Source organism: Onychostoma macrolepis, chromosome 15 (assembly GCF_012432095.1).
Source record: "Onychostoma macrolepis isolate SWU-2019 chromosome 15, ASM1243209v1, whole genome shotgun sequence".
Classification (NCBI taxonomy): domain Eukaryota; kingdom Metazoa; phylum Chordata; class Actinopteri; order Cypriniformes; family Cyprinidae; genus Onychostoma; species Onychostoma macrolepis.
In genome coordinates, this window is record NC_081169.1 from 13,018,409 (window position 1) to 13,041,530 (window position 23,122).

General features: G+C 36.6%; 2 protein-coding genes across 14 annotated transcripts in view; both read right to left on the minus strand.

Moving 5' to 3' along the window:
* zbtb16b (zinc finger and BTB domain containing 16b) overlaps positions 1-9,553 on the minus strand; it is a 58,886-nt gene extending 49,333 nt beyond the window's left edge. Inside the window, exons 1-3 of one of the 2 annotated variants that reach the window (XM_058799484.1) lie at positions 9,436-9,541; positions 9,122-9,304; positions 6,257-7,524 (exon numbers count right to left, since the gene is read on the minus strand). In XM_058799484.1, coding sequence (XP_058655467.1) covers positions 6,257-7,470 — 1,214 coding nt within the window. In that variant the 5' untranslated portion in view covers positions 7,471-7,524; positions 9,122-9,304; positions 9,436-9,541. Of the gene's footprint in view, positions 1-6,256; positions 7,525-9,121 lie in introns of both variants that reach the window. The other variant, XM_058799483.1, reaches the window with a different exon arrangement.
* Positions 9,554-11,033: 1,480 nt separating this feature from the next.
* The window catches only part of ncam1b (neural cell adhesion molecule 1b), a 104,152-nt gene continuing 92,063 nt past the window's right edge, over positions 11,034-23,122 (minus strand). For 8 of the 12 annotated variants that reach the window (XM_058799848.1, XM_058799851.1, XM_058799846.1 and 5 more), the window contains 4 exons: positions 18,709-18,904; positions 18,337-18,453; positions 16,414-17,010; positions 11,034-12,423 (listed from right to left, as the gene is read on the minus strand). In XM_058799848.1, the coding sequence (XP_058655831.1) occupies positions 12,312-12,423; positions 16,414-17,010; positions 18,337-18,453; positions 18,709-18,904 (1,022 nt within the window). In that variant the 3' untranslated portion in view covers positions 11,034-12,311. The other 4 variants (XM_058799858.1, XM_058799857.1, XM_058799855.1 and 1 more) reach the window with 3 other exon arrangements.

Sequence of the window (23,122 nt, forward strand, 5' to 3'; positions counted from 1 at the left end):
TTCTGCAATTCTCCAGCTGTGGTCCTTGGAGAGTCTTTAGCCACTCAAACTCTCCGTCTCACCATGCATTAGGAGGATAGACACACATCCTCTTCCAGGCAGTTTCATAACATTTTATGTTGATTGGAAATTCTTAATTATTGCCCTGATGGTGGAGATGGGAATTTTCACAGCTCTAGCTCTTTTCTTAAAGCCACTTCACTAATTTGTGAAGCTCAATTATCTTTTGCTGCACATCAGAAATATATCCTTTGATTTTTCTCATTGTGATGGATGATTAAGGGAATTTGGGCTTTGTTTTCCCTCCTATTTATATTTCTGTGAAACAGGAAGCCATGGCTGGATAATTTCGTGTTCATAATCACCCTGGAGTGCTCAAAATTGTGAATACGAATGGGAATATACTTCAGAGATATTTTACTCATAAGAAGTGCTAGGAGTGCCAATAATTGTGTCCAACGTATATTTGAGAAAAACATTTCATAATGATATTTCCCCCCATTTTAAATTCTTATCCAATGAAAGGTTAGATTTTTGTGATTTTTTTAAAATAAGAGATCAAAAGGATTAACTATGCAGATTAATTTTCACAGCCGCCTTTGATCATATTTACCAAGGGTGCCGATATTTTTGGCCATGACTGTATGACTGTAGTTAGATAATCATATATATTTAAATAATAATAAATATCAACAAAAATCTCTTCTACTCCTTAAAATCCTTAACAAAATAACTTAATATCAATATATAAATCAATGTATCTACAGTATCTATAGATAGATAGATAGATAAATAGATAATCATATACATAGAATAATAATTACCTACAAAAATATCTTCTACTCCTTAAAATTCAAGAATACTTATAGTCTTTTAAAATAAAGAGTAAATCTATATATCTTGAACTGAAAGTAAAATCTAAATTTTTACCATTAACAACAAGAAAAAAAACTATAAAAACACTTAACTGTTTTAGTTTTGGAGTTGTTACATTAAATGTTCATCATTAATTTCTGACATCTTTACAAGACAGTGAATGATTCAAAGCCCATATTTAGCCTAAATACTGTGTATTTCTGTATTTTCTTCAAGCTTATCTACACTATGATGAGCATGTAGCTACCCTTGTGTAAGCCCATAAACAAAGTGGCCACTACAAACACCATCTAGGGAAAGGGCTGGATGTAAACTTTGACTCTTTCTCTCAGTGAGCCAAAGAATTAGTGTGAAATGCAGGCTACCGGTCATCATCCAAAGATTAAACTAACCTTTTACTTTGATCAGGAGTTTGGGTTACAAGTGAACAGACAGCAAAACATGTGGCCGAGCCAACGAGATCAAAGGTTTGAGACGCTATGTTTGTATTTTGGCGTATTACGCTAGAGTTTAGGAACTGTGACTAAAGTCACTGTTTTCAGCTGAATCTCAGAGTCGCCAATCAATAAGTCACCCAACCCCCAAAGCTACGGCTAGAGCTACGAAAACAGGCGCGCACACACTCAAATGCACAAAAGAGGGTTTGAACACAAGAACAATGTGAGAAAGAGAAGAAAAAAACACCCTCAGGGCGTCAAAGGTCAGAAGTTTGACCCGACCCTAAAGAGTTGACCTGTATAGCCATGATAAGGGCTGAAAGAGTCCTGTCTTTGCCTGATAGCAGGCTTTTGGGGTGAAAAGATACTAGAGGGCTTAAAGTCTTGACCAACTGGATTCCAGAGGTCCGCGGAGATGACAGAGGTTTAAAGATCACTGGGTGGGCCGTGAGTCTTGTGGGACAGGAAGGGCTTGAAGCGCTAATGAAGCTTGACCAGGGCAATGCTCTCTGAAAACATATCTTCTCCGGAGGCTGGGTTATCCATTAATGGGCTCAATGTGTTTTTTCTTTGGCCCTTTCCACACTGTGGATCATTATAAATGTCACGCTAATCTTTCAGTGAATTCATGATCTATCACTAGAGCTATCTTTATAAATCTATTATAAGATAGTTCATGTAATACATGCATTTCCAGAAATTTCAGCTTAATTTTAGCACAACAAATCTAGTAAAGTTTATTTTTGCTTCAAGTAAGTGTATTATATAAACCAAAATACATATTCAAATCTAAATCTAAATCTATTACTCTAAATTTAAATTAACTGGTTTTATCCAAGTAAAAAAACATTAAATTTACAAAGATACATTACTGGATGAAACTATTAGGTAACTCCAACAAATTCATTGTTAAGGGCCAGATCAGATAAAAATAACTTTTCATTTCTTATTGTTCATTCTTTTTGTTTGTTATTATTAGAAGCTCAGATCTCAACATAAATGACATAAACTGCATAGATGACATTATCTGCAATAATCCCAATCAGGTCTTCCAAACTTCCTGTTCAGAAGGGGCATATACAGTGTCCTCCCAGGAGACTACTGGTATGTAGTTAGGGCTGCTGTTGTAGTTAAGCAAAGGATAAAGGGAGAGGCTGAGTAAATAAAAGATCTCCTGAAGCAACAGTTGAGAAGACAATAGATGAGCTCTGAAGCCGGTGTGTGAAAGACACTCATTATCTCTGTGCTTCAGTCTCTTTGCTATTGAAGCGCTCTATGTATACACCATCATTCAAAAGTTTGGGGTTGGAAGTTTTTGAAAGGAGTTTTGTATGCTCACCAAGGCTCATTAATTTGCTCACTCATTTTATTTGATCAAAAACACAGTAAAAATTTTGATTTTTTTTACAACTTAAAATAACAGCTTTCTATTTGAGTATGTTCAAAAAAAAAAAAAAAAATCTTGTGAGAGCAAAGCTGAATTTTCAGCATCATTACTGCAGTCTTCAGTGTCACATGATCCTTCACAAATCATTCTGATATGCTGACTTGCTGCTCAAGAAACATTTCTTATTATTATCAATGTTAAAAACAGTTGTGCTGCTTAATATTTCTGTGGAAACCGTGATGCAATTTATTTCAGGACCTTTGTCAGGTTAGACGTCGTGTTTAATTTAAGGAAACAAGGCTGTGAGGTATACACTTACAATGAAACACACTATATAAAGCACCCAGATCACAACTTTCAAAACTGTTTTATGTGGTTTTTGTCTCCTGAAAGTCAGCTGAACAATCAGTATGTTGTGAAGCAACAGCACAGTCCATTGAACGCACAATATTCTATCCCTCACAGCCTCCTTTTCATTCCTGTCAGAAATTAAATATGGTGCTACAGAAAGATCAAAGTAACAACATTAATTAAAGCAGAAATCTTTTGCAACATTGCAAATGCTTTTACTCTCACTTTTGATCATAAAGTATATAATATATATATATATATATATATATATATATATATATATATATATATATATATATATATATATTTTTTATCTTATCCCAAACATTTGAATGGTATAGTTTACACAAAATATTAAGCAGCACAAGAGTTTTCAACATCGATAATAAGAATGATTACTAAAGGATCGTGTGACACTGAGGACTGGAGTGATGATTCTAAAAATTCAGCTTTGCCATACAGTGAAGTAATTTTACATAGCTTTGCAAGCTACAGGAAGTAGCTCTATTAGCTCTATTTCCTCTGTCTTTCTTGACCTCTCTCTGTCTCTCAATCGCTCTCTGTTTGCTCTATAACAAAAGATCTAATTAGAGCCATGAGCAGCGGGCCAATGCGAGTGCTCTAGGATCTCCCACTTCCAGGGATTCCTAAGCAGCGGAGCTGATCTGCGTCCCCAGAGCCCCTGCACGCATCAGTCGTCTCCCTACCGCCCGCGGTGGATTGTGAGTACACATCAGCGGCAGATTAAATCCACTGAGTGGAAAGCAGCACATTCCTCGGCTCGACCACGGGGCAGAAATGACATGCATGACAGGACCGAGACCAAGCACAGCGGTTTGCAGAGGTCTTAATCCAAAGGAGAGTGTGTTTGTTGCATGACTGTTGTGATGTCCAATGCTATTGCATTTATTTCAAACGGATGCTTGTGCTTAAAGTCGTTCCAGAGGACTGGGAATGCTTTGGCGGGTGCATTTGGGTTAAGATTCACGACTATGAGGGCCTCTCGCAATTGGGGCAAAAGTTTAACTGTTATTGGTATTGGGTCGCCTCACCATGACCACAATGACCCCATGGGGCCCCAGGGCTTTCATAACATACTGTGTGCAAGTCAGATGTCGGCAGATCTTAACATCTGTCACTGTTCACAAACCAGAAAAGGGCAAGCGGAGTTTATGAACAAATATACTTGTCCCAAGTGACTGGCTAACCTACTGACCTACTGTCTGGATGTGGTTACCGTATAGTCATCTCAACTTTGTTACCAACAAAATGTTTTCAAATTTTAATAAACAGTAAAGCAATTTTTTTTTAAATAATATGTTACCGTAAGAAATAATAATAAAATGCTATGCCAAACTACTATTTTTATTACTATTCACTATTTTATTTTTGTTAAGTTCACCGTAAAAGATGTGTATCAAAATCATTGTATACAAATTAAATTTTTAACGTCTTACACATTCGTTAGGTCCGAACAAAAAAGAAGCATCATGTGTTTTAGCGCCACACTGGAACGGAGAACATCTGATAGGATGTGTTCGTCAGTCCTCAGACAGGAAACCCGGGTCGGTGTCACTGGGTTCAGCATTTGTGAGAATGAATGAAAGAGTATCAGGTGTGCCGCAATACACACAACGTGTGGCCACTTTATCTGTGTCTGACAGAAGGCTAAAGTCACTATCAGACCATCTTCACCACAGAGACTAAGGAGAGAGGTGCGGGGTTATCTTCCACTCTGATAAATACAGATAAAGCTCAACCTACTGTTTGAGAGTCCAAGTTTAAACTGCATGGCCATCAGTCAAGCCCAAACCAATAAAACTGAAATAATGATGGCCTTTGGTTGGCGAAAAAAATGGATTTCATATGTCAACTACGGCAATAAATATTTTATTTTGACATATGGCATGACACCAGTTGGGTGTCCACCAAGTGTAAGTGAGAGGACATTCTGTGCGAAAACAAAAAATGCACAAACATGCCTGATTTTATGAATATTTATTGGTTGTTTGAGCTTAAAAATATAGCGTTTAATCCATCTGTCTATCTGAGTAAAGCTGCAGCTGGCCGATCATTTTGACAGTGTCAAGCCAGAGGTTATGGAGGGAAGGTCAGGGTCAAGCTGCACTAAGCAGCCCTTCTTTTCTGCACAGGAAGACCTTGTCCTTCTACAAACCAAATAAAGGCTTGGTGTGCAGAGCTGGCAGATGTGTCTAACCTGCTCGGCACTGCTCTCAACAAGCCTGAGGAAGTATATTAAAGAGAAAGTTCACCAAAAAAGGAAAAATCTGTCATCATTTATTCACCCTCATTTTATTTTACCGTAAGCCCATATGACTTTCTTTCTTTTGAAGAACACAAAAGCACTATATTTGAGCGACCACATTAAGCGGTCGCTCAAACAGAATGCATTTTTGCCTCCCCTTGCATTACTTTTCTATTATTTTTCTATGTAAACCTGTGCTTAGCAGACATGTTTTACTGCTGTGATTGCATTGTTGGCAAGGTTTTGCATTTGACATTGCATTTTACAATGCCCAGCACTCAAGTTACGTTCACTTAAAAACAAAAAAAAACCCTGTTTTCGGGACCCTGGATTTTTTGCTTTTTCACTGCTCACATTTTTCAACAAAAACATGCTTGCTGATGAACGTCTTTCACAATTCTGCTCACATCTCACACCTTTTTCAGCGTCTCAGGCATGACACACATTCTAATGTTCGAGTCAAAAATCGTCTTTGATATCTTGTTTTTTTCCATTCCATTGCCTGTGTTTTACATTTTTCAATGCATTATGTATAGATGGCCCTTAAGGCGTTTCCTGTACTATATTTAAAGTCTTCTGAAACTATACAAAAGGAAAAGACTAAAATATTGATAAATTACACATATTCATCAATGATGCCAACTGCCACTGGTTCCTAAGTGCCTTGTGATTGATTGTGATGCACAAAATTTGAATATGTGCATTTTCATTAGTGGTATGGAATACTTGTATTTTGCTTTTCACCATTTCCTTTGGTCTTCATTCAGATTGATTATATGGAAAAGAGCAGCATAGACATTCTTGTAAATTTCTCTTTTTCTGGTCCACAGAACAAGAAGTTATACAGGTGAATAAATGATGACGGAATTTGAATTTTTGGGTTCTATTCTTTATATAAATAAATAAACCACCAGTAAAGCCCCATATAACTTCACTCACCTGTGTTGCTCAGCAGCTTCATTATCAGGCAGCTCAAGATCACACACCTCACATCTTTCTTTCTGGGTTTGGACCTCATGCTTGACATTCGCTGTGAAATCCCCAAGCTTGCTTAAGAACTCCCTCTGAATCAAGCTCTGATGGAAGAGCCCACCATAGGCACTGAAATCCATCGACATGGCCAGGGAGGACGGCACATGTAGGGACGAGGCCATGGACACAGGCAAGGGCAGCATGCTTTCGCTCTTATGGTTGGACGGGATAGAGCACAGCGAAGCGAAATGTCTATCAGCCAGACTGGCCATATTGACTAGACCCACTTGGCTGTTGTCTCCTTGGGAATCAGCAGAACTATCGGCAGAGTGGAGCTCGCGGGCGCTGGTGATGACGCTACCTCTGGTTGGGGTTCCAGGAGTGTCCCGGAGCTGCCTGGAGTCACCTCCGCCCTCCCCGTTCCTGGGGAAGCCACCTTCGTGTTGGTAGTCCTCGTCTACCTGCATCATCTCAGTCTTGATTTTATCTAGCAATGGAGATGAGTTGCCAAGGTTGTTTGAGAAACTCTGGGCCATGTTTCCTTGGAGGACGGACTGTCCCATGCTCATCAGGCCCTCTACGGCTGCTTTAGTCGGGCTGACGGTTGAAAGACCCAGCTGGCTGGACTCTGAAGATCTCTTATCGACCATGCTGACCAGCGCCAAGCGATGGCGATGGCCGGCATCCTGTATGGAATGCTTTTTAGAGATAAATGTGCTCTTAAGGTACTTGATCCTGCGGTCATCTGCATCCTCGGCGCCGTTTTCATTCATATTCACGTCCGTGTCGTTCTCTTCGGACGCCTGGATGGTTTCCAAGATCTTCAGACATTGCTCCTCCAAGTATTCTATCTCTAAAATCTCTGCAGCGTACAGCAGGTCGTCCAGGTCCTCCAGCTTGGCTTGGAGCGTGGCGGTGTAGGCGTACTCCAGAATTTGCTGGAAGGTCTTTGGTGAGAGGAAGTCCAGAGTGTAATGTTGGCTGTTGCGGTGGAACAGGATCTCAAACATCTTACTAGCACATGCAAGCACGGTTCTGTGGGCATGAAACTCCTGGCTGTCGACCATGATGACCACATCACACAATGTCCCAGAGAGGCGCATCTGGTTGGCCTTCTGCAGGAGCGATGTGGGGTGGCTGGGATTCTGGAGGTGGATCGCACCCATTTTAGTCAAATCCATTACATCGACATCTACCGAACCATCTCACGGATTTGCTTCTCTCCTTGAGTGCTCCTGTAAATGTCATTCAGTCATGTCACAAAAACAAGAATACACTACGTCAAATGTGCAATGCTTGGTTCATTCATCTCTGTTACACAGGTCATGTTAATCATCACTCAAACAGGTTAACTCAGTGCTTCGAGAAAAAGTCAAAGAGGCGTTGTTGTTGTTGTTGAACCTCTGTACAGAGGCACAAGCCAATCGTCACAACATGTACTTAATGTTATGCAATCGCAGCGATAGTAGTGGAAAGCTGCCAGGTGAAACTGAACCAACAGCATTCGGCACATGCTTGAGAGGAACTTGCTCTTCTGATATCGTTCTTCAGGCAAGAAACACAATTTGTTTAAACTGTACCATTAATTTTGTATTAACACTCTGGAACATTCCTACAGAAGAGAAGAATAAAAACTCAACCCAGGAGTGACATTTTCATCTGTTGCGACACATACAGCTGGACTATAAAAAATAAGACCAATTGTCTAAAAACAGTTAGATATTATTTGCAGATCAGCTAATACCAATACAGATTTTTATGTTTAACTGTTCAATAATGATACTCACATTTTTTTCTGTCATTATGATAACGAACAACGATAGTTTAACTAGTATAATAAGCATTTATTAAATAATCTTGCTGAAGCACAAAAGGTCTTGTAAAAAGCCAGTGAATATTAATATTTATACAAACAGAGTGATAAATCCATATTCTCTGTTTTCTACTCAGGACAAATGGTGCCATTTAATGTTAACATTTAATATTTATTAATATGCATTATTGTTGTTGTTGTTGTAGCCTATTATTTTGACAGAACAGATCGTCAATAAATAAAGTGAAAAATATATAAACACCTAATATAAAGTATAAATTCCAGAAAAAAACTGCATTCTGCTTTTTATGTCAAACCTCAAGATAATATTTTGTTTATTTATTTATTTTGCGCGTGAGTGAATTGCATTTCAGACAAGAGGCATCCGATTTTGTCTTTAAAAGCGTCCGTTGGTACTAAACACTTCATATAAGAAAAACGATATAAAGAAAAAAAGGTACGGATGCACCTTGTCCTTCATGACAAACCTGAAAAGGTTGGACACTCATAACCTTTCAGCCTTCTAATCACACAAATAAACCAAAACCGTGAGTTACAGTTTATTGGAACCACACATCTATCTTTCGACCTTTCTATATTAAATTTACGGCTATATTACGTTTGCTAAATATGACAGATTAAGCAACAGATCTGAGACAGCGAACACAGTCATGTTTCCCCCGTGCAACAGTCTGTATTCGTAGTCTTTACTGCGCTGCCAAGCGCAAATGCACCTGATTGACAAGTTGTTTTAAGCAACATTCACAGCAGTTAGCTTATAAACATAACCAATTTCATAACACTTAAACTCGACGTGTCCCGAAAGCGTAAATGAGCATGCAGGATCCGTGAACACTTAGGCGTGTGCTGTATCTTTAAAGCCAAGAAACAAGTTGCATCCTCAACGCAAAATTAACTCATTCTCGCAGCACTTTCACCAACTAATAAGCATTCATGTCGCCAGCTTTAGCATCTGGAAGAGCAATTAAGGTTTAACCGGTGAAGTTATTTTCACTTACCTGCAATTGGCGCGTAAATTGAACACTTGTTATTAAGGCATCAACATACTGAGGTTCACAGGAGCCGCTTCACGCGCACTACACTCGCCGTGCGGATTCCAATCATCATCATCACCACCGTGACGTCAAAGCAATGGCTCGCTGTTTTCACTGAGGCGCGCCAAGACGCCGCGCGCAGGAACCCTATGATTATTGGTGCTTTTAGGATGAACTGGTGAAAAACTGCATTGTGGTGTTCTATTACTCGAATTAAACCAAAACTCCTAATAGTCATTTACACGTGACTGAAAATTAAAGTATTAAGATCAACTTACAGAGTAAAATACAGCTGACATGCAGTCCACTTACACTCCTCAGAGGATGTTTAACTTTAAAGAGCATGACTGCATTAAAAGAGCTTAGCTTGTCCATCACTGAAGGGGGGAAGAATGAATGAGAATAAAACCCATGCACAAAAGCACTACCGTGCCAATGAGTCTTACCTCATCTCCCACAGTCTTCTTATCTGGAGACACGCTGCTTCATTCCCTAAACGTACAATAACAGTGAAGGATAACACTGAGAGCATAAGAGAGCCACTGTATTTTCTTTTCTACTTAATATTGCCACTTATCGTTACAGTATGTTGTTTTGAGTTTCTGCAGAAACAGCTGAAGCACAAATATATGGATGACGGATGAAATTGTTTCATTATTTTAAATCAGTAGCTACATGGGTCAAGAACAAGGATGTTCGAGATAATAAAAAGTTGTTCTCAGTGCAGTTTAATATTTATATTCATGGTATATTCATACATTTTTGAAAATATTCATGTTGCAAGGTATTTCATGACAAAATGCCAAGTTTTGTAACCTTAAAGGGATAGTTAACCCCAACCCTAAAATTCTGTTACTCACCCTCAAGATATTCCACACCTGTAAGAGTGTTTTTTTTTTGTTGTTGTTGTTTTTTTTCTGTTGAGGATAAAAGAAGATATTTTGAAGAATGTTGGAAACCAAACAGTTGATGGTAGCCATTGACTTCCATCGTATGAAAAAAAGGCCTGTAGTCAATGGCTGCCAACTTTTGGGTTCACCAGACTACTTGACCCTTGAACTACTAATTTACTTAAAGAAATAAAAATAGCCTACAGGCTTTGCCAAACTCAACTTTTCATTTTTCAAAGTTTAATGGCACTTTCATTCAGACAGATACACCTAGACATTTTTAAGTCCAACAAAACAAACAAACAAACAAAAAACTTTTGATTCAGAAATGGCAAAAAGTTGTTTTCAAGACATGTATTAACTGAACTTAATGCATATTAAATGCAATCAACACATGTGTAACAGTGTTAGTGTTAAGTATATTTATATGAAAGCACGTGCAGTCACGTTGTGACTGCGTCCACTAACATTTGAGGCTTATGAAATAGTGCCACCTGCTGGCCAAATTAAATAATTGATAAGTACGTACTTTCTCCTTTCTGTCTAAGGTGGGAATTTTAATCAGGATGCAATATACTCCAGAATGACATTTAAAATATATTAATATGTAACCCATTTTCCACTAGCACGTAACACCATAGGGTCTCTTCCAAAGTGTTTCTTCAGAACCTTTCTGCCATTTTTATTTCATTTTTGATGACAGTGTTGGCCAATAACAAGTTACCACAGATTTATTGTAGCAACAATAACCATAGAGGCTATTATTTTGGAGTATCCTGGCTACCATATTTGTGGAAACAGATAAAAATACATTGTTTGTAATGTTTAAAATGAAAGCGAGTGTTAATCTGAAGGCATTTTTAAAACAACATAATGTTGACCTTTTATATCTACCAAATATGTAAAGAGTTAATATATTTATTTTTAGGTCAAATTATCTAAGCATGATACTGCACAAACACAACAAACTAAGAGAATCTTTCAGGTTTTAATGAGTTTAATTAAAATGTGTTAGAACAACACAATTTACAACACGTTCTTTGCTTATCATTGTAAAGCTCACCCATTACACTGCTATTTCATGGGTCAAATCCCCATATACATGAAACCATTTACAGTTTTGGGGCAAACTGGCAGTGAACAACTTGTGTACAATGGGCAAACAAAATTATCTTTCATTTTCTCCAAAACATTATAGAAAGCATTGAAATCATGGAAACACCCAACCAACAATCTTCACTATTTCTCCACCAGACTGCCATAAACTGAGGTCTACAGTTCAGGCCAGTCTTGTTTAACATCAGACATGGGCAAGCAGACAGTCATGCAATGAGTGATGATATAAGAACTCTTCTCAGAGTCACGTGTCCTATCAGTCCAGTTTCATACGGGACTGTTAACATATGTCATGTTATAAAAGGACAATCAGCAGTTGCTGCAAAGCTATGCAAATTTTCTTTAAAAAAAAAAAAAAAGACAACAAAGATCTTGATAACACAATCACAGTGCACAAGCTTGCAGGTGACAGTGTGAAACATTTCTCCAGAGGTACAAGGTATAAAAATGAGCAGATATTTTAGTTCAAGTCGATGCTTTAGGAGCACGTTGGAAGAATGATTTAATGTATAAATCCCAAATATTAGAAACACACAATAATTGTAAAAACTGATCCAATAAAGACTTCAGTAGCGAATCAAATGGCTTATTTGAAATCTTTATCAGACTTTCATATAACAGTGTTAAAATATCTTACGATATTTTTTTGTCTTTACATAACTGCCATTACGAGTTATCATCCAACAGGCAAAACAGTTAAGTGTAAATAAAATATGATAAAATATAATAAAATACAAAACCAACAACAAATCGAACCTAGCCCTCAAATACTCAAGATAAAAAAATAGGAGAAATCATTTACATTTTAACAATGTACTTTGCAAATAAATCGTTCATGTATTACTGAATAAATCATTCTCCTGAATAACTTGATGCCCTGCTTTAATAATTATCCTTTTGATGGAGAAAAAAGAGAGAAAGAATGGACACAGAAACTCAAGAAGCTCTATAAGAATATCTTTGAATTGTATGAATTTGTAACTCTGATACAGAAACTTGCTCAAATCAACAAACATAAAATGAAAATGCATACATAAGTGAAACTTCTGTCTGTAGATGCACTGTTTTGTTCAGAAAAATCATTAAGGGCACTGTTAAACACGTTCGTCCAAGGTCACCGCGACGCTTTTATTCCTCTACTCGTCTTCTCATGCTTTACTTTCAGTGGCGTTTGTTTGCGTGAGGGCGTTGGGTTCTGCTCCAGTGCCTGGCGCAACTTTCTTCAGCTCAGTCGTACTCTTCTCATCATCCAGAATTTTCCTGTGATTAAGACCATTGAAGGGACAGTTCAGACAAAAATGAACATTTTGTCATTATTTACTCAACCTCATGTCATTCCAAACCTGTATGACTTTATTTCTTCTGTCCGTTTCATAAATTATTCAGTTGACAAAACATATCAGAATGATTCATTCACGTATTAGACTCATTTCTCAAGTTCAGCTCACTGGGTTGCAGCGGTTCACAGCTCAACATCGCTAAGATTTTATTGATTTCAATGCTGAATCACAGGCTCTTGCTTCTATTGGATTTATTTAGGTATAATGCGCTTGTGTGTAATAGATTCTCTCTGCTAACACTTAATAATTAAGGTCAGTGTTTTAGATTGAGTCACTTTTAAAGCAAGAAACTTCCTATTGTCAACGTGGTGAATTCACATGACCAGTACACCTGTTGTGAAATCTTCCTGAGGAAATCTTTTGCCCTTATGCAAAATTGCATGAATTCCTACTGAAATACTTTGCCCATGAAAATTAATCAACGGACAATGCGGCAAATGTTACCACGCTTTTATGTCATGGCAGGATTTCCATTGCTGAAAAGCAGTACAGAGAACATTAGGTGGTACATTATATTACAAAAATATTAATTTTAAAAATTAACAGGGGGTGTTGTCTGCCTCTTTAAACATCAAGGTCTTTCACTTCAGGTGGATTCTGATTGGCAGTCTGTCAAAATTGTTTTTCAGCTGGAAAAAAAAAAAAGTTCTGAAAATTATGGTGGGCGATATACTGCTAGACATGATTAACTGGTAGAAATTTGTCAACTGGCAGAGATTTTGGACTATCGTCTCTATTGCAGTTACACACTCGGTATACCGCGGTTTGGAAATTCACGGTTTCAAAACCACTAAAATTTTCCGTTTTACCGTTTCTGCGGTATGCACAGTTTTTTTCCGTGTCGTCAAAGACGGAAAGTGCAGGACTCCCTCAGTTGTGAGCAGTGAAGAGCGTAAGGCCGAATGAGGTGAATCCCTGGAACTTTTTCCCCCGTCGAAAAAGGCGACGCCTGCCGTATGGGAATTTCTCGGGTAACGTAGACCAATCATGTTCTGTACACAAAGATGTTCCGTACAGATGACGTTTTGGCGCCGATCGCTAAATAGATACTTCCAGGTCGTACACAAACGATATATCTGTGTCGTCTTCATTTCTCCCTCTTTCACCCTCAATCAAGACAGAGACCCATTCGCCGGTTGTTTCAGTGTTGAAATAAATACTATTTGGCTTGCTACCGAGGCAGATAACATACCTACAGGTAATTAACTAGCTAACGTCAACTAGTTTCCTCCCTCACATTACTTCACAGAGCGGGGAATAGCAGACGTTTCTGCGATTTAGTACAATACATTTAGCTGGTATCACGTCTATAATTTTAAGCCTCCTGCCATTGTTTACATCTGTTCAAAATCACGTCATTTAAAAAAGAAACAAGCTGCTGGCTCAGGTGTCTTTGCCACTGTTTGAGTGTTATACGGAGAGAGACCGTGTGTGTGTGTGTGTGTGAGACACAATAGCGCACTCTCCTTATGTGAATGTGCACGTGCATACATCTTTGTACCTCACCGCTCATAACTTGGACTGAAAGATGAATGTGTAGAAAGTGAGCCTATCTCCAAAAACCTTGTTGAGCTGCAGGTTTAATGACTGCATTTTTTACAGAAATTGTTTTGATTTATGTTTTGGATTATTGAGCTGTAGGTTTAGGTTAAGTGACTGCATTTAAAAAAAATAAATTCATTTAGAAGGATTTTTTTTTTTTTTTTTTTTTTACAGAAAATAATTTATTTAATGTTCTGATTATTGTTGAGCTGCAGGTTTAGGCTAACTTAAGTGACTGCACGTAATTTAATTAACAAAAATTCAATTAGTTATATTAATTATTTAGCCTTACATGTTTACCGTTCCAAAATGTTCTATATGTTTCTTAAAAATAAAATGTATTGTGTTCAGTGGAAAAAACGTTGATGTTTTTTAGCTAAACATTTAAAAATAACATATTTTAGAGCCGTAAATCGCAATACCGTGATACCGTGACATTTTTATCTAAGGTTATCATACCGTCAGAATCTCATACCGGCCCATGCCTAGCTACCTTGTCAAGAAAAGTTGTCGTTCTGTCGGGGGGGGTTGCGATAGAGGCTATTTACACTAAGTATCAGTATTCTTTAGTGATATGCTATTTACACAGTGGAAATAGCTTTAGATTATATTTATTCTATGTTAAAATAGCAGGATCCTGTTAATTACTTATTGCAAATATTGAATAAAAGGGTATGATTAATTGTGGGGAAAAACATTATTAGAGAAAAAAATTACTTATTGTAAATAGTGGCAATTATCCGCACCTCTGCATTGTAATACATTATAAAATAGTATGCAATAACTTATTGAGTGTAATTTTTAAATTTTATTTCAAATTATTAAATGGATGCCACCATATTGGGACAAAAGCTCTCCCTACACCTACCCTAACCCTACCCGATACTTTATGTTCAACTTTTTGAATATTTCCTTCATTTTTATTTTAAAATAAATGCTTTTCTGATGTGATTTGAAATTTGAAAAGGGAGAAAAAAAAAAGAGTTCGCCAAAAGGCAGATTCGAACCCCGGTCGATCGTGTCAAAAGAAGTGTAACACACGCTCTATCATCTGCACCACTGAATCTGATGATTGACAACCGTCTTTTACAAATTTGACTATCCCGATCATACGTTTGTGGGTAGAGTTAGTATAAATAGCCTCTGCCAACAACATGGCTATTTGCACTTAAATAGACACTCTGATTTTTTTGATTTTTTTATATTCCCAACAATTAAACCGTTGCTCACAGAAAAAAACAGGGGGTGCTGCAGCACCCTCAGCACCCCCACTTCCCACACCCCTGGTTTCTACATGTTTTTAAGTATTACGGTTTAAAAACAAGTGATTTTAAGCCATTAAAACGCAATCAGCAGCGAAAGAAAACTCATATTTATATATGCATGTGCTGTCAGAGAGATCTAGATTTTTGCCACATTATAGGCCTTGAACAGTTAAATACACACACTTGTATGTGCCAAAACGGCTGTCTTTGCAAGTAAAAACACAATATTTTAAATCTTGAGTGAAAGCAAACAGCTGAGAAAGAAAACATGTGTAACAGTATATTGGATCCGGGCAGCTCTTAAAGTGACAGCAGTCTAATATTCCTGCTGTCTGTCATTAATGTAAATCAAATAACAAAAGACAGAATATATTCCATTGCTCTTGACTAGATCACTTTTGTAACTTTAATAAGAAGAAATATATATTTAATTTACACCGTGAATAATATGATGTTTTAATTCATTTGATTATACTTTATACAATGTATGTAGCATTCTTATTTATTTGTTCTACTGTAGTTTTTTGTCCTTTCACTTGTAATTAGTTTCTTATTCTTTATTAATCGCTGACTGTTTACTTATCTTCAGTGAGCTTGAGCTTTTTTTTTTTTTAATTTAGGCTAGTATTAGTTCTTTGTGATACCGGTGGTGAGAATTATGGCATTTCTATGGTATTACAAATTTTGATATTTGTGCAAAAATAACTATATTGTGATATTGTTACCATGAAATAAAATGACTCATTTAGTGATATAAAATTTTGGTCATATCGCCCATCCCTAATCCCAATGATATTGTTCCTTCATGTTGATATCAATATAGATGTGTTTTGGACTTCCCTATTCTCATAAGATTATTTACATTTATAGTTATCTTCAAAGTTATTGCCATTGCTGTGAACAGCCCTTTGTTCCTATGTTTGGAACGACATAAGGCTGAGTAAATGACTGAATTTTCATTTTTGCCACAACCTTTAAATGACTACATCTAAAGAATGCATGCACATTCACTGATTCAGATGACCACATGCAGTGAAATTATAACAAACAACAGCCACAACAAACACAGAGAGAACATCTAGAGAGCATCTAGAGATCCATACTCGTCCTGTGCTGGAACAGATGGGCCACTGGAGCCAGCTGTCCCCACAGCATGTGACCCATCCTGAGGGACGTCTGTGTCTGGAGCCAGTGGGAGCTCTCCATCAATCACATGTTCATGATTCACTAAGGGGATCGCGACGCTGCCCTGTGGGCTGATGGGATTTAAAGTGGCATGAGACTCGGGTGAATCTAATTCGTTTTCTGTGACTTTTGAGTTTACAGCATCTGCTTGGACAACGCTGAGAGGGGAAGGAGATACTGGGACTGGTTCTTCTGAAGGGACCACTGGAGGAACCTCAGCTTGTGGCTCTGGGGAATCACCCAGATCTACCAGGAGAGTAACATTAGCTGGGTCGGGAGACAGGGTAGATGAGATGGAGGGTTTGGTGTGAGATTTGGGCGTGCTGCTGTTGGGTGGCGTCATGTGGACGGGGTTAAGAGGGTCAGAGGGAGGTGCTGTGATGCTGGAGGTGAGAGTGGTGCTCTCGCTAACTGGGCTGCTCTGGCTAAGGTCAAAGGTGTCAGTGACTGTGTCTGAATTAGTGGCCACAGAAAGAGGCAAGTCCACCACTGCGGCGGCAGTTTCAGTCACTTGCCTGTGAGAAGAGGGAGAGAACAGAGACACAGACGGGAGACACTGAGGGAGAGACACCAAATCACTGCAGGTATGTGGTTACAACACGTATGCAATACTCATTTGAAATGCAGTATTGCATGTAATACAAGAGTGGTGTTACAATTAATGGTCACTAGAGGGAGTACTTGATTTAAAATAAGAAAAATGGTGAGAAACAATATGTTTGTTATGGTGGGAGTATGTAGGAAATACAAGCATGAGGCCAAAGACAACATGACATCAAAGTGAACTGTGTTTAAACTCTCGCCTGAACACATAATTCTAAAAAATCATTTAAAAAACAATAATAATAATAATTGTTTTTGAACAATATATAGGTCTTAAATGGTGTATGCATGGCCAATAACATCATAGCCCACTTTTTAATGATTTTTTTCATGGCTTTTTGCTTTTATTTGATAGGACATTGGAGAAGCAACAGAAAAATTCACTGAAAGAGAGGGGAACAGGACCCTATGTCAGACTCAGAATCTATCATCACATTATGGATGTTATAGCTGCTGTATGTAATATTTTATAATACTTTCATCCCATGCTTAAAGATGCACTTATTAATAGTTTCGAAAGCTATTTTAAATAGGTACATTTTACATTTTCTGTCCCTTGTGCTTGCTTACCAAGGCTGCATTTATTTGATCAAATACACATTAAAACATATTGTGGACATATTACAATTTAAAAAAACAAACAAAAAAAATGTTTTCCATTTTAATATATTTTAAACATATTTAAAATATATTATTTAGTGACACGAGATCCTTCAGAAATCATTTTAATATGCTGATTTGCTGCTAAAGAAATATTGTGGAAACCATGAACAGCATTCATTAGAAATAGAAACCTTTTTTAATATTCCGAATGTCTTTACCGTCAATGTAATGTTACTGTTTTGTTTTGTACATTACTGTTTTGATCAATTTAATGCATACTTGCTAAATAAAATTATTAATGTGCCTTAATTTTTATTTTTATTTTTGTATGATACATTTACACCACTAGGTGTCAGTATAAGTTCAAGGAAACGTGTTTGAAAACAGTTCATAATTTTTCACAATTCCATTTGGTGCCACTAGCTGTGCAGAAATCACACACTGCAGCTTTAAATGCATTGCAAAATGCTGTTTCATGTTGTCTTGAAGTTTAAAAATAGAAGATAGATAGTAGAGGTGGATTCAAATGGTTATATTTAGGATTTAGGAAACACTGATTTAATGGCACCGCAGATGTTCTGTGATTATGTGATCAAGTGATAGAGCACAGTACTATCACATAACACTGAGCTTACTCTGGTTCGGTCAGCGGCGTGGTCTCATTGGGCTCGGGATGGCCTTCTGTGTCGTGATTGGCTGTGGCCTCTTCCTCTGTCCTCACTTCTACAATGGGCTCTTTAGACACATCTTGACTGCATGCACAGAGAAAGCACACACATCTGCTCATTATACAGCAATGAGTAGAGTTTGATGAGGTCATTACAGTCGTGGCATAAGAGAAGCTCTTGTTTCTTTCACAGAGGTTGGATGGCTTTAATAGAACTGAAAATATTCATGCTTAACATTCATATGCTTTACAATGCAGGGCCCTTGACTGCTCTCGATGTGCGATATGAGCTTATTTGAGTCGATTATATATATAGTGTAAGAGCATTGTGGATACTCACACAAAGGCAGCTTTGCCTGTCTCTATGTCTTTGCCCTTGGTGCTTTGCCCAGGTTTACCGCAGATGCACATGAGGATGCCACACTTGTTGAGGAAGCAGCAGGTGGCATCCACGATCAGCAAGAGCAGCACACACACCAGTATAAGAATACCAACAATTACTCCAGTGTTCAGGCTCGGCCCGTCTTCCAAGGAGTCTTGAGGAGAAACAGGAGAAATGCAGACAAAGACACAGAGCAGGAGGATCATCAGCTCATAAATTACATGCAATGTAACAGTCAAGCAAGCATGAGTAATTTTCAGATCATAAGACTAGCAGGAATCAGCAAAGCAAAGACAGTTGGTGAAGGCAACAAGGCAAAGCTAACAATTCCACCTTTAGATGTAATTGTGCACTCAATGAATATAATACTACCCAAGTTTGGACTAAAAGTAATAGTTCATCCAATAATCAAAGTTTTTCATCATTTGCATACCCTCATGTCGTTCCAAATTGTTAAACTAAGTTTCTTAAGCTGACGCAAAAGATATTCTGAATAAACAGTTTGGTTCCCATTGAGTTCCAATGTATTCAAAATTCAATGGGAACCAAAACTGTTACCAACATTCTTCAAAATATCTTTGTATCAGCATAAAACGACATGATGGTGACTAAGTGATGATACAATCTTGGCCTTCATCTTTCCAACCTTTGTTTATTGTTGACCACCAGTAGTTAAAAAATAAAATAAAATACTTACCCATAAACACCAGTGACAGTTAAGATCATGATGATATGATGGCAACTGGCACAACATAAATGCTATTTATGACAGATTAAAGTCTTACTGTGTCATTGCAAATTAAACATACACCACCGTTCAAAAGTTTGGGGTCGGTAAGATTTAAAAATAAATAAATAAATGCATGAATAAACACTTTTTATTCTGCAATTACATTTTATACATCAAAAGTGACAGTATAATGTCTATTTCAAAAATGCTAGTCATCAAAGATGTTTCCATGAAAATATTAAGCAGCACAACTGTTTTCAACATTCATAAGAAATGTTTCTTGAGCAGCAAATCAGCATATTATAATGATTTCTGAAAGATCATGTGACAAAGTCTAATAATATTTTACAATACCACTGTTTTTACTGCACTTTTTATTTATAAATGTAGTCTTAAAAACCTACAGACCTCAAACTTTTGTAGATATCCCAAAAAAAGGACATTACAACAGTATATAAAAAATGAATTTAATAATGCCACGTGTGAACAATAGCCCTAGTGATGACTATAATACAATGCTGTTTTTTCCCCCCCAAACATTACAGTAAGTAGAAGCCTCAAAAAGTTTTTTAAGTAATAAAATAACATCTGAAAGGTTTGTTACAAAGTTCGATCCCAAAGGACTGGTACAGTTTTAGTTCAAACAATCCGTAGAGCAAAAGAAGAATATAAGACAGACAAGATATATTTTCTATCTGCTTTTAACTTAGTGTTTCACTCTCTCATTCTTTAAGGTGAAACGTGTCATTACTGCATCATTAGCAGCACTACATGGAATTGCAAAAGTAATTGTTGTTTCCAAACACACAGAATCCCACAGAGGCCATACATTATTATTATTATTATTATTCGGTCTCATTATAACTCATTTCATGACCTTCTGTTTCATTATTTCTTCATTGTTTTTGCAACTATCCACTAAGCTCCGCCCCTCTAGATTATTGTTAAATTGCATTTAAAACTACCCAAAAACAGATCCTCCATAAACTTGCATTAACTTGCATGTTTTAAGGCGGGGCTTAGCATTCAGTTAATTCCATCTGGTGCCACTAGAATGACACAATGCAGTTTTACTTACACAATACAGTGCAAATGTCTATAGACTGGATGCGATATAAAAAATGTTACTTTTTTAATGACATAAATTAAAAAGCACAGTCATTTTAAGCATTTGGTCATCTGAAACTGATTTTTTTTTATTTATTTTTTTTATTTCCTTAAGTTGTAATTGGGGTTACTTTGTCTATGAGGCTCAGTGTTCCCAGCACATTAGAGAGATACAGAGACAAATCATGCAGAGGATCCTCAACATGAGGAGAAGACATTTCCTCGACACTATCAAAGCAAAAGCAGCAATAACGGAGAGAGCAGAAGGGACACTAGAGTGGAGGAGACTGAAGAACCACTCTGAGTGACTACAAAACACAAAGACCAACATAAGATCACAGGCAGAAACAAACATTCATGCAATAACCACAACAAAGGGAAGGAGGAAGAGTATTGGCACCAGGACGTTTGCGTTATGAGTGCATGTGATGGTCCGTCCATTTTCCAAGCCCAGGAACAACGACAGGACAACAGAGAAACAAGGAAAAAGGGAAATGGGAAGAGAGAGAAAGAGAGAAAAACAAGAGGCAGAAAAATAAGTCAAGCACAGAAACAAAGTTTCAAAATGAAAACTTAAAGTGGGGATAAAAAGGAAAATGAATGAAAGCACAAGCTGAGGGTGAAAGAGAACATATGTGACAACAATTGGGTCATTCTCAGTACCGCTGCCATGTACGTCTGTGACTTACAGTAATACTTTTGTGATTGAAGGGATAGTTTAAAAATGAAAATTAAAAAAATCTGATTATACAAACCATTTTTATCGATAAGGCCATTATAAATCATTTAGGGGAAAAATAAATAAATTATATATAATAATATATGTATGTATGTATACACACACACACACACATACATACATACATATATACTGTATATGGAAGGGATAAAATGGGAAAATATTATTTCTCTAAGTACTTCAGCAGTAAAGTCAGAGGAAATGATAATACAAATTTAATTAAACTGAATTAAAACTAAATAAATTAAAATAAGAAAATTTAAAAAAGTTCCTGAAATGTTCTTGCATAAATGGCACCACGTCCTGAGAATGACCCAGATAACAAAACAAGACATGCAAAAGCCCAGCAAATGGTTTTAATGGGACGGTGGGAGTTGTTTATTGCACTATAATGAGGATAATAACAGGACGATGTTACTGAAGATTATGCAAAATACACAGACTTAGCACTTCACTTTATAATGTAGACCAAAAACACAGTGAACCTCACAGCCCACACAGTGAGTAGCAGGGACCAAGCTATTTATTATGTTTTAGGCTAATTAGAGATTGCATTTACATGAATTTGGAACCACAAAAATGGTCTGAAAAATGTCCTTCGAAGACCACAAGGTGCTGCAGTAAACAAACAATGCTCTACGGAGCAAGCGGCTAATGAAGAGCTCAGTGCTGGGTAGTTTTGCTTCAGAGTAGATGAGAAATATGTTGAATAGCTAACAACAGCAGAACAGCAGGACAATTTGGGCCTGAACTCATTTATCTGTGACTATGGAACATTTTATTTAATTATTTCATCTAGCAATATTTAAAGCATTAAAATGTATTTTTACATTTACATATGTGTGTCAGGGTTATTACAGTTAACTAAAATTGAAACAGAAAAATTAAAGCCATAAAATTAAAAAAAATAAATAAATAAGTGTGTGTGTGTGTGTAAACAGCTAGTTTCTATTATTTTAACTATGATTAAAATTACTCATTTTAATTACTAATTACAAATTACATTAGTATATATATATATATATATATATATATATATATATACACACACACACAAAAAACCTACAAGAACTACAGAAAGAAAAAAATAATAAAATTAAAGTTTTACCAAGATTAAAAATGAAAACAGAAAATAAAAAAATGTACTCACAATATTAATAAATATAGCTGTATCACAATGATACTAAAATAAGATGTGTGGATAATATATATATATATATATATATATATATATATATATATATATATATATATATATATATATATATATATAAATACATTTTTAACATTTTATATAGAATATATATACTTTTAAATAGAAAGCAGAATACTTTTAGTTGTGCAGCTAAATAGAAACCCTGAAATTAAATTGATACAAATTAATACAAGAAAAATGACATAATTAGTCATAAAAGAGGCACTTACCACTTGTTTTGTTCATTATATATTCATTATTAACTGTCAAATAAGTAAAAGATGCCATTTCATAATATTTAAGCTTAAAACACCCACTGAGACCAAAAATGTCCCAAAAACTGTTAGTCTGGCAGAAAGGGATAAAGAGTCTGCACCAGAAGTTTTCCATAAGGAGGGAACATATTTGTTGTGAAGAATGTGCGAAATGAATTCACATTAAATAAATCTCCAATGTGACTGGAGCAGTTATGAAATATGCCTGTACTAACATTGTAGCTCCAAGATGTACACAGTTCATTAACAAACAGCAGAATAATGCATGAGTTCATATAAAATATTCAGTTAAGAGGTTATGAAATGCCAAGTATGATTAAATAAAC